The sequence below is a fragment of the Rattus rattus genome, chromosome 16 (assembly GCF_011064425.1).
Source record: "Rattus rattus isolate New Zealand chromosome 16, Rrattus_CSIRO_v1, whole genome shotgun sequence".
NCBI classification, from domain to species: domain Eukaryota; kingdom Metazoa; phylum Chordata; class Mammalia; order Rodentia; family Muridae; genus Rattus; species Rattus rattus.
Window position 1 is genome coordinate 17,652,612 of NC_046169.1, and position 12,372 is coordinate 17,664,983.

Below are 12,372 nucleotides of genomic sequence, written 5' to 3' on the forward strand. Positions count from 1 at the left end.
AGTATGGGGTTAGGAGTGTGTGTGTGTGTGTGTGTGTGTGTGTGTGTGTGTGTGTGTGTGTGTGTGTGTGTGTAAGCCAAAAGGTCAGTGTCAGGTGCGGTGTCTTCCTCTGTCTCTCTCTACCTTACTCTTTGAGACAGAGCTTTCCAGTTCAATTGAACCAATTGGTCAGGTCCTCAGGCCTGTGTGGCAAACAATTTACTCCTCAGCCATTTCCCAGTCCTGGCATGGGCTTTTGTTGTGCTATTGGCCTAGGTCACCAGAGTTCTAAGGGCGGCTTCAAAAAGATCCCAGGAGCCAGTTTCACTGGCACATACTTATGATCCCAGGACTCCTGAGTCTCAGTTCCTTTTATGAATCATGAGTTCCTTTTATGTTTTTGTTTTGAGACAAGGTCTCACTATGTCACTCTGGCTAGTCTGGAACTCAATATATAAACCACAGTGGCCTCAAACTCTAAGAAATCTGCCTGCCAGCAAGTACTAGAACTCAGGGCATACACAATCACACCTAGGAGATCATGAGTTCTAATCCAGCATAGGATATAGATATCAATGATATCAGATACCAAAGCTAAGATAAGGTTCCTGATAAAGGTCATGCTTAACTGCATGATGCCCCAATTCAGTCTCTACCACCAATATTACAAACAAACAAGCAACAACAGCAACCAACTTTTCTGTTGCTATAGTAAAGTATTATATCCAAAAACAACTTGAGGAAAAGTTTCTTTTGTCTTTTAGGTCACAATTCGCCATTGTGTGTTGTCAGGGCAAAACCATGGAGTAGAAACAGTAGAGGAACACTGTCTCCTTATCCATCCTAGATGGTGCCACCCATAGTGCACTGAGCTCTCTCGAATCAATTAATAATTAAGACACTCCCCACCCCTAACATGCCTGCCAGCCAATCTGATCTAGGCAATTTCTCAATCAAGGTTTTCCTCTCGGATGACTCTAGGCTGTGTCAAGTTGACAATTAAATCTAACTAGGACACCTCCCGTTTCTCACAAAAGCTTCTGGGATACTATGATGCTGGCTGCATGGCTCCATGAAGAGGAAAAGACAGGTGTGCTGCTGGTGCATGCCTTTAACCCCAGGACCTGGGAAGCAGAGGCATTCAGACCTCAGACCTCTGTGAGTTTGGGGCCAGCTTGGTCTATGCAGCCAGCTCCAGATCAGCGATAGCTACACAGTTAGATCCCAATTCAAATAAAAACAAGTAAAAAAATAGGGGTTGGGATTTAGCTCAGTGGTAGGCGCTTGCCTAGGAAGCGCAGGGGCCCTGGGTTCGGTCCCCAGTTCTGAAAAAAAAAAAAAACCAAAAAAAAAAAAAAAAAACAAGTAAAAATAAACTAATAAATATAAGGAAAAATAGGGTCAGGCATGGTAGCACATGCCTTTAAACTTAGCTCTCAGGAGGCAGGGGTAAGCAGATTTATGTGAGTTTGAGGCCAGCCTGGTGTACATAATGAGTTCCATACCAGCCAGGGCTACACAGTGAGATCCTGTCTGAAAGAACACAAGGAAAATGAATGAATGTACTTGCCGCACAAACCTGGTGACCTGAGTTTGGTCAGTGGAACTTTGATGAAAATGGAAAGAGAGAACCAATTCCACAGAGTTGTCCTCTGGCTTCCTCATGTGCAAAACACACACACACACACACACACACACAAATAATTAAAATAATTTTTTAAAGAAGTAGGAAAATGGCTGGTAAGGTGACGTACGTACACTTATGATCTCAGCAATATGCCAGCAATCAACCACAACTTGGAGGCCAGCCTGGGCTATAGCATGATTTCCAAGTGTGGTCTCAAAAAGGGGCATGAAAAGAAGGCAGTTTCTAGCTGTGTTGCTGATTGTGGCAGGAAAATGCAGCAGTCTAATCCTCAGCACCACAAAAACTGGATACAGAGATATAGGCCATGTCTAACAATAACTCTTCCTATTCGTGGAAATTATAATTCAGTAAATTTCACAACAGCCTGGGCAAACAGTCAGTATGATGAGTGAAAACTGTGGAACGTGAAGTTCCATGCATGTGCTAGCAGAATGTTCCAAATTCCATCCTTGCACTGGAGAGGTAAAAGATCAAGAATTTAGCTCCATAGTGAGTTTGAGGCTGTCTGTAGTATGACTGATAACTTCACCCCCTTCTGCCTCACACATTATTGAAGTATGGAAATATGGGTCTGTGGTACTGTTAAATTAACTTCAAATTAGGTAAAAGAATGGACTATCTCAAGAGAATAACATTTAGGGAAAGGGGTAATGCTATGCCTTTATTAGTCATTCTTTACATACTTTTACATGTGCAGAGGAAAGTCAGGTTGGAGCCAGGCATAGCGACTGTAATCCTGGCATTCCGGGGCTGAAATAGGAGGATTGCCATGAGTGTGAAGCTTGTCTTGTATAGTGAGTTCCAGGCTACGCTGGAGTACAGAGTCTCAGACTTCTGGTTTAAGCTAGGAGGGAGTAGTGGTGACACACACCTTTAATCCCAGCACTCAGGAGGCAGAGGCAGAGGCAGGTGGATCTCCAAATTGGAGGCGAGCCTGGTCAACAGATTGATTGCCAGAATAGCCAAGGCTACACAAAGAAACCTTGTCTCAAACAACAAGAAAAATCCAAACCCTGATTTAAAGACAGATGTCTCAGTCTATCGATCACTTGCTGTATGAGTGTGAGGAACAGAGTTCGGATCTTCAGAACCCACATAAAAGTAGTGCAAGAGTGCAAGCTTAGCAGTGACTTAGAGTCCCTGGGGTAGATGAGCCAGCATTAGTGAGCTCTGGGTTCGTTAGAGACCTCACCTCAATAAGTGAGGTGGAGAATGACCAAAGCACAACCCAATCAATCTCTCTCTCTCTCTCTCTCTCTCTCTCTCTCTCTCACACACACACACACACACACACACACACACACACACACACACACACACACACACTGATTTAAAAAAACTAAGTTGGAATTCGAATAATAATCAATTCATTATATACTGAAAGAAAACTTTGATACATTTTTTAAAGATTTATTTATTTTATATAAGTACCCTGTAGCTGTCTTCAGACACACCAGAAGAGGACATCGGATCTCATTACAGATGGTTGTGAGCCACCATGTAGTTGCTGGGAATTGAACTCAGGACCTCTGGAAGAACGGGCTCTTAACCACTGAGCCATCTCTCCAGCCCTTGATACATTTTTAAAAATGCTTTGAAGTGGAAAAATCTTTCTAATTGTATCTGAAAAATTATGTCAACATGACCATCCAAATATTAAAACAAAATTTAAAAAAAATAGTAACAATAATGTTTTTAAGATATCAACAAATGGAGAAAAATATTTATGCTGTATAATAATGGGTGACTTTTCTATTCTTTATTTTCAATAATTTGTGCCTTTTTGTGTGTGAATTGGCACACATGAGAACATGGGCTGAAGAGCCCAGAACGGGTGCCAGAGCTCTAAGCTGCCTGATAGCGGTGTTAGGTCACCTGGAAGAGCAGCCTGTGTTATCACTGAGCCATTTTTCAAGCCCAAATTTTCTTTTATTTATATCTTTCATTTGTGTGGGTGCCTGTATGAGTTTATGTGTACCATGTGCATGCAATGCCTGTGGAGGTCAGAAGAGGACATCAGATCGCTTAGAAATGGAGTTATAGGCAGTGCTGAGCTGGGTAATATGGGTGTTGGGAACCAAACCGAGGTCTTTAAGAGTAGTAAGTACTCTTAGCCACCAACCCAAGTTCTTGTCCCCAAGGGTGAATCTTCTATATATGCACAGAGCTTTTACAAATTAATTAAAAGGGAAGATCAGTTTTACTTGCCAGGCATGGTAGTGCGTACCAATAGTCCTATCCCCCAGGGCGTGTGGGCAGGAAGATATGTAATTTGTGACCAGCCTTAGCTACATGAGACCTGTCCCAACAGACAGACAGACAAACAGACAGACAGACAATAGCAAAGCCTTCTGAGAGTTGGCAGAGTCCAATATTTGAGCATGCAAAGAGACAGGAATAAATATTGAGTTTGCTTTTATCCAGTGTTGGCAGGAGTTTAAATTAAAGGATTTTAATTGGGAAGGTCCTCAATATCTGCCCCCTCCCAAAAAAAAGCCTGCGACCACTGAAACTGTTCTGTTAGAATTTTGTCCAACTGCTTCACTCTGCAAATTAGGCAAAGCCATAGTCGGTGAAATGTTTATCAGAAAGCAGCTAAGCAGTCCTGGGTGTCGGTGTTTTGGTTCAGTTGGCTCCTGAGAATGAGGGGTAGTGCTGTATTCTGGAGCAGAGCACCTCCAAGCACACTGAGGAAGGGAAGGCAAGCTGCAAGCACACATGCAGAGGAACGAAAGGGAGCACCACAGGGCTCCGTGGCTCGTGACCCATCACACACGTGACAAAGGCAGAAGGGGTGGAAGACAGCCTTGGCTGCAGGGAGCCCCTTTCTCAACCCTCCGCTCCCCAAAAGGGGAGGGTGGAAATGTATCCTGTTATATTTTAATTTAACTTATACATCCTTTTGCATGTTATTTTACTTTGCACTGTTAACATTACTGTGTCCATGTATGTTACATGTTTCTTGGCAGCACACTCTGTCAGTCTGGTGTGGGCTAGTGTATTACATATTAATTTGCCTGCCGTGTATGTATGGCACATTGTACTGCATGGGGCCTGTAGTTACTTAGTCCACTATGTGCACTGCAGAACAGTACGAGGGCGCTCCGAGGAGTAGAGAAAGTAAAGGACTGTGCTTGCTATCCTCTGTACGTTTGTTTTTAAAAACCATGGGGAGCCACCTTCAATTCCAGCACTTGAGAGGCACAGGCACGTGAGTCAAAGGTCTACATAGGGAGTTCCAGGACAGCGGGGCTATTTAGAGAGACTCTGTTTCAAAAACACAAACAAACAAAAACCAAAATAAAACAAAAAACTCTTGGGGACTAAAGAGGTGGCTAGGTCAGTCAAATGCTTGCTACACAGCTTGAGTGCCCCCATAAGGAGCTACTCACCAATAATTCCAGACCTGGGGAGTGGAAACAGGTGGATGGATGGCTAAGACACTAGTGTCTCCCTCGCCAGTCTGGCCAAATCAGTGAGCTCAGGGTCCAATGGGGACACTGTCTCAGTCAATGCAGCGACAGTGGAGGAAAACACAGATATTGGCCTCCAGCCCCCACTCCAGCGCACCTACCTCATACGCATGCGCACACAGACACACGTGTACACAGTTTTTAAGTGGGGTTTTCTTAAAATTTGTTTTTCATTTCAGTTATGCGTATGAATGTGTTAGTGTGGGTGTACACGTGTGCACAGGTACCTGTGGAGGCCAGAAGAGGGTGCTGAACCCCTGGAGCTACTACATCTGATGTGGGTGCTGGAGAACGAGCTCTGGTCCTCTGCACCACTCAGTGCTCTTAGCCCTGAGCCAGCTCTCCAGCCCCAGCACATACCCCATTTTATAACAGACGTGAAAATATTACAAAGCTTTTCTACAGGTGACAGAAAGTTGGCTGTTATTATTTTTTAAGCCGCCATTTCTCCCTTTTTGCACCCCCAGGTTTATTGTGTTGAGCATATGTTATACTCATATGATATAAAAATAATGAACTTAATTTTAGATTCTTGGTTTTTCGCAGACACAGAGGAAAGCATGTTATTTCTTGGCTGGGGACTGCATTTGGAGACCATGGGAATAGTAAACGGCTTTCCGATATTCAGAATCCCCCTCCCCCACCCACTGTGATAGCATTTGCGTTCTGCTTTAGAGGAAAGGACAGCTGTCACATCTGTTTAGGACATCCTTTATGCCAACAGATTCCTTTTCTGTGTCAGCAGAATGTAAATGTATCATTCTTCTCCCCAACTTCAGAAAACAATGAGTGTGTGATGATGCTGGTTCGTTTCTTTTTAATATCCACCATCTCACAACAAGTTCCACACAGAAGGACCTTCCACACCGATTGCCACACATGTCAGATCCCGGGAGTTCACACCCTGTGCTGTATAATATGCATTCACAGCGTTGAGGTGCAGAGATCCAGGCTGCGCTGTGAGCCTGCCTCCAGCTGGGCCTTCCAGAGAGAGAAGCAGGCTGATCAGTGGGGCTCAGGCACACAGCCTATCTCAGTAGTCAAAACAAGTTGACCAATTTGGCTTCATTGTCTCCTTTTTTTTAATTCTTTCCAGAAAGCTGCAAGAGACACAGATGTCCACCACCTCAAAGCTGGAGGAAGCTGAGCACAAACTCCAGACTCTGCAAACAGGTTCGAGCTCTCCATCCTATTTGCAGCCGCGTGGGAAGTGGGCGAGCATGGGCAGTCTCATGGCCTGTTCCCAGCCCTCTGCTACCTGTTGCTCCTGGGGATCCTGCAGTTAGGAGCCTTGAGCTCACACAATTGAAGCCTGTGCCCCAGGCTGCTCTACCTGGCTGCATTAGTCACTGTACTGATTGCTAAGTGTAGATGTGGGTGGCTCTCCTGCCTTTTCCCTCCCTGCCCCAGCCATCCTTCCTGTTCTTTCCAACAAACACTTCTAAATCACCAAACTGTCAAGAGCTGACATCTCATTTGGAACAATAATGGGGGTGGGGGGACTTAGTTCTACTCAAAATGAAGTTAAGAACTGCAGTAACAGAACCTTTAAATTCTAAAAGATACCAAAAAAGGTTATACCAAAGTTTGCCTTTCTTTTTTTGCTTCCTTTTCTGAAAAGGAAGCAGCACAGTATCTTTAAATGTGAGGAGAAAAAGGAGACTACATGATGATCCAACTTAGAACACAAATGTTAGAGGGACAAAAAATAGTCACAAGCAGTTTAACAGTCAAATGAGTAAATGTCCAAAAACTGCAACCACCAAACTATGTAGCTCAGCAATGGAGCATTTGCTTAGCATCCCTCAAAAGAGGAGCTAGGAGTCTGGCTCAGTGGTAGAGCCCCTGCCTAGAATCCCCCAGTGAGGGGCTGGGGGCGTGGCTCAGTGGTAGAGCCCCTGCCTAGAATCCCCAGTGAGGGGCTAGGGGTGTGGCTCAGTGGTAGAGCCCCTGCCTAGAATCCCCCAGTGAGGGGCTGGGGGCGTGGCTCAGTGGTAGAGCCCCTGCCTAGAATCCCCCAGTGGGGGGCTGGGGGCGTGGCTCAGTGGTAGAGCCCCTGCCTAGAATCCCCAGTGAGGGGCTAGGGGTGTGGCTCAGTGGTAGAGGCCCTGCCCTTCATGTGTGGTTCACCTGGAGAGCACTTGCCTAGTAGAGACAAAACCTTTTTCGTTCAGTCATCACATTACACATATATGTGTGTATACCCATATGTCTACACACTGCTCGCCATATAAATATAGAACTTATAAATTTCAGAAAATGAAGAAGCAGTCCAGTAGAAGAGTGAAGGAAGGAATGGGCAGCTCCCAGAAGCAATGTACTTCATACAGGGGAAGTGCTAAGGTTTTAACAGTCAGAGATTTGCAGATAAAACATCAGTGGAAGATGGTTTTATCTATCATACTGTCAGCTCTTTAAACACAGGTCATGCCATCATTGCTGAGGGTATAGGAACATGGTCACAGGCATTATGTGCTTAGGAATGGGAGCGTGGCTGTGTGGTATGGAGGGACAGGCATGTTCAGTTCTCTACCCGGAAGCTTCCCTTCTGAGTATCTTAAAAGTAAAACTAATTGTTCTACCTATGTCTTGACATGGAAAAACTTCTATTCTACACCACTAAGTGAAAAGAGGAACCTCAGAAAATATTCTTATCATCACATTTATGGAGATGGATGGATGGATGGATGGATGGATGGATGGATGGATGGATGGATGGATGGGATTCATTCTGAGAAATGTGACACTTGACAGTTTTGCCTTGGTGATGTGAACATGTGAGTGCTACAAAGACTGGGGCTGACCAGCCCCTCAATGAGAGGAGATCTCACCTTGTAACCTAAGCTGGCCGGGAACTCATCCTCCTGCTTCAGCATGCACTATGTCTTGTTCTTTAATGAAGTTGGCAGTCCATAGTGAGGTTCTGCTCCTACCACAAAATAAACTTTTGGGTTTTTTCGTGTGTGTGTGTGTGTGTGTGTGTGTGTGTGTGTGTGTGTGTGTGTGTGTGTGTGTGTGTGAATACAGCTGGCTGCAGAGGCATCAGATCCCTTTAGGGTGGACTTAGAGGAAGTTGTGAATTGCTTACCATGAGTGCAACCTACTTGGTGAGTTCCAGGCAATGGGAGACCCCGCTTGAGAAAAACAAGGTGGATGTCATCTGAAGAACAACACTCCACACATACACGCACACACACATGCACACACAGATGCGAGCATATCTGCACACTAAACCTTTTGAAGGATTATATAGGAAATGCATAAACTCGTAACAGTTACTTACAGTTGTTGTTACTCACCGTGCATGCGTTTTTACCTGGCTGATAGATAGCACACTAGCATTACCATACACTTGCAAGTCATGTGTGATGATAAGTCACCATATTGCCTTCCAAGGAGTCAGAATATTTCAGCTCCTCTGTAATTGTATGTGCCCTCCCTCATATACTTGCTCTGTGATTAATGGAGACACGAAGGATGCAACTGCATATGCATCTGTGTATAGAAATGGCTTTTGTTGGTAAAAGCTGCAAGTCTACGCAGCAAACCACGGACGGGAGTTCTCTGGTGAAGGAAGCTCTTGCAGAGAGTGAGGGACATTTTCTTCTCCATTCCTGGTGTCTCTCATCCATGTGGACTTTTCCCCTTTTAGTTTGAGCAATTGGTGTCCTAGCTGGGTTTGATGGCCCGTACCTGTAATCCCATCAGTGGGGAATTATACCCAGGGAGAGCCAGAACACAAGGCCAGCCTGAGGTACATGAAACCCCCTCTTTAGAAAAGCAACCTAAAGAGATGGGGATGGAGCTCAGTCAGGAGAGCAACCCCTGGATTTGAGGGCCCGCATCTCACAAAGCAGGCGTGGGGGGTGGCACAGGCCTGTAATCTGATCATTGGGTAGGTACAGGCAGATAGGTCATCTTTGGCTGTCTAATGAGTTCAAGGCTAGCCTGGGCTACATAAACCCTGTCTTAAACAAGATTGGTGTCTTATATCGTGGTTTCTGTCCTTGCCTTTTAGCCCTGGAAAAAACTCGAACAGAATTATTTGACCTGAAAACCAAATACGATGAAGAAACCACTGCAAAGTAAGTGTCTGCGCAGCGACATCCTCGGCTTCTGCATTGGGTCAGACCCTGCTGCCACTAATCCACAGAAGACGGCTTAGGAGATGCTCAACCTCCTGTCATGCTGCCAAGATACAGTGTCAGCACAAAAAGCCCCTTGCGTCATATCCTTTCCCACTGAAAATTCTCTTCCTCATTACAGAGAAACCTAGCCTTTGCCTGCCCCCCTCTCTGTGTGGGTGTGGGCGTGGGCGTGGGTGTGGGTGTGCACATGGAGAAGTCAGAGGACACCTTCGGCGAGTCAGTCCTTGATCAGGCAGGGTTTCTTTTCTTGTTTCTGCCCTGCTGTATAGTCTAGGCTAGCTGGTCTGTAAGCCTCTAGGTGATCCTCCTGTCTCCCCCTCTTATCTCACTATAGAAGTGCTGGGATTACAGATGTGACCGACCGCATCTGACTTTTTATTTTATATTATTTTATTTTATGGGTTTGAGCATTTTCAGTATTCATTCGTGTATGAGCTTATGCATGTATGTGGGAACATACACTCATGGGTGCACCTAGGGTGGAAGTCAAAGGTTGCTGTCAGGTGTTTGCCTCAGTGGTTTCCACCGTATATGTTGAGTCAGGGGCTCTCACTTGAACCCAGATCTCACTGGCAAAGCCACTTGCTTGGGGCTATCCTGCCTTTGCCTCCCACTGCCAGGTTCAGGCAGCTCGTCTGGGATTCAGGTGACTACTAGGGCTCTAAATCATAGTTCTGCTTGCATGGCAAGTGCTTTACCCACTGAGCTACAGTCCCAGTCCTCCTTTCTGTGCTGTTCTGAGTGGGAGTTACACTGTGCTACTTAGGCTGATTTCAAATTCTTGTGTTCAGGCATCTGCTTCTGAAGTAGCTGGGGCCGTACCAGACCTGGTGAGGCTGTGCTATCCAGATGTAAGGGGTTTGTGAAACAACCAGGCCACTCTGGCCTCTTGAAAGACCTGCCATGGTTTTGAAAGTTGTGCCCATGGGTTCTGTGGGCTGATGAATATGGAAAGTTTGAACTTCAGCTAGCCTGGGCTAAAATTTAATTTCTCTGAATAGAAAGGAGTAGGGCTAGGAAGGTGGCTCAGACCATGGAGTGCTTGCTTGCAAGCATGAAGACCTGGATAAAAGCTGGGCTTGCTTACTGCGGAGGTAGAAACGGGCAGACAGATCCCTGGGGCTCCCTGGCCACCCAACTTATAGTAACTTAGAGAGAGAGAGAGAGAGAGAGAGAGAGAGAGAGAGAGAGAGAGAGAGAGATCCTGACTTCAAAGGTAAAATCATGTTCCTGAGAATCAGTACTCAAGATTGACCTCCGACCTCCATGCTCATGTGCGCGCCCACACACACATGCGCATGCGCGGTTGTGGGGTTGGGGGCACCAGAGGAGACTGGGGGTGTAGTTCAGTTGAGAAACTGCATCCCTCTTCATGGAGCTCTGGATCCGTCTGTGTCATCACATAAAGCCAGGAAAGAGGGAGCGGGACTAGGACTTCTGCTGCCCCTGACTACATAAGGAGCCTGAGCTTAAAACAAAACACCAGAGAAAGCAAGTGTGGTGGCACACACCTGTGAACTCTGGGGTTGATTCCAAGTTCTAGACCAGCCTAAGCTACTTAGCAAGACCCTCTCTCAAACTAAATACAGCGCACAGCTACCTCCTCTGCACTGTCCTCCTCTCAGTTCTAGGACTGTCACCTCATTCTCTGCTTCAGGTGCAACCTCCTTGTATTTTGTTGAACCAGACATATTTTTACTCCCATGGATGCTGGGGAGAAATCTGTTCTGGGACAGCCTTAAGCATCTCCAAAAACTCAGTAGAGTGCTGCGCCGAGGGCTGACGGAGACCCGGGGAAGGGAGTGGGAGACAGAGAAGAACGGAGGCTTTGAGGTGAAGGCTGCTGGGAGAGCGAGTTCTCTGTTCCCCATACACACTGTGGCCTCCAGGGCCTCTAGCACTGGGGCTGTGGAGAGGGATGGAGTGTGGAGAACCGGCCCTGTAAGGACTGGGAACACTCACGCAGAACCCCATGTAGATTTCCTGTCAGTTTATAGGATACACACTGCTTGTCAGTCATTCAGACCATTGACCATCCCCATTTAAAAAGAAGCCACGGGGACTGGGGGATATAACTCAGCTGATGGCCAGGGCACTTGCCCAGGATCCACAAGGCCCTCCCTAGGTTTGGCCTTCAGTAACTAAGAAGCAGGTGTAGGGCACATGCACCCACTCCCAGCACTTGGGAGGTGGAGGCCAGGAAGGGGAGGAGTTAAAGGTCATTTTCAGCTATACCGTTAGAGGCCAATCTGGGCTACCCAAGACCCTTGCGGGGGAAGGGAATACAGGTCAAAGGCAACAAGGCCACTTGGAGCCCTCCACCCCCATCCCTAACTGCTGCTTTTGCAGTCGTTTCAGCTGTGCGTCAGCTGGGACTGCTCGGCTGGCTGTGATAGGGACAGTGGCAGTAAAGTTTTCCATGTGTAGGCTTGAAGCAAAATGTAATTAGCCTTTATGCACAGAACAAGGCCCCATTGATGAGTACAGCTGGTCTTTGTTTGGTCCCATCGCTGAGAGTGGGAGGTAAAGTGTTCTTCTTCATGTTTATTAATGCAAGATTCCGTAGACAAATGGCAAGCACAGTTTAATATTTGTTGGAACACAGGGGGGCTTGCCAAACAGTTGTTGTGTGAGCGGATTGCAGGCCCTCACATTATAACTATTGCTGGGTTAAATAAATGGATTATTTCTGCTTTTTTTTTTTTTAATGTACCTCCTCCTCAAATGGTCACCCTGGAATCCCATTCTCCCTGTGTCCCATAGCAAAGGCAGATGTAGCACCTTAAGGACCTTAAAGCAGCATCTTAGGAAGTCTGTGAGCATGAATTTTTACCACTCTCACTGTTCCCTGGGGCTGTCTTTAGCAGGCAACATCACCCTGAGAGGAGCCTGATGCTCACGGCGCCACCCACTTCTCTCCACCTGTGCTGCATTGTGTGTGTGTGTGTGTGTGTGTGTGTGTGTGTGTGTGTGTGTGTGTGTGTGTGTGTGTGTGTTGTGGTGCTCACATGCAGAGAAGTCAGAGGATAACTTTTAGGAACCACTTCTCTTCTTCTAATATGTGGAGCCCAGAGATGGATCTCGGGTCACCAGGCTTGGCAGAAAAGCACTTTTACCCATCAAG

The 12,372-nt window shown here is 46.3% G+C and overlaps 1 protein-coding gene across 9 annotated transcripts in view; it reads left to right on the plus strand.

Moving 5' to 3' along the window:
* The window catches only part of Cux1 (cut like homeobox 1), a 320,437-nt gene that overhangs the window by 202,731 nt on the left and 105,334 nt on the right, over positions 1 to 12,372 (plus strand). For all 9 annotated transcript variants that reach the window (XM_032886312.1, XM_032886313.1, XM_032886317.1 and 6 more), the window contains exons 7-8: positions 6,197 to 6,273; positions 9,119 to 9,185. In XM_032886312.1, coding sequence (XP_032742203.1) covers positions 6,197 to 6,273; positions 9,119 to 9,185 — 144 coding nt within the window. The remainder of the gene's footprint in view (positions 1 to 6,196; positions 6,274 to 9,118; positions 9,186 to 12,372) is intronic.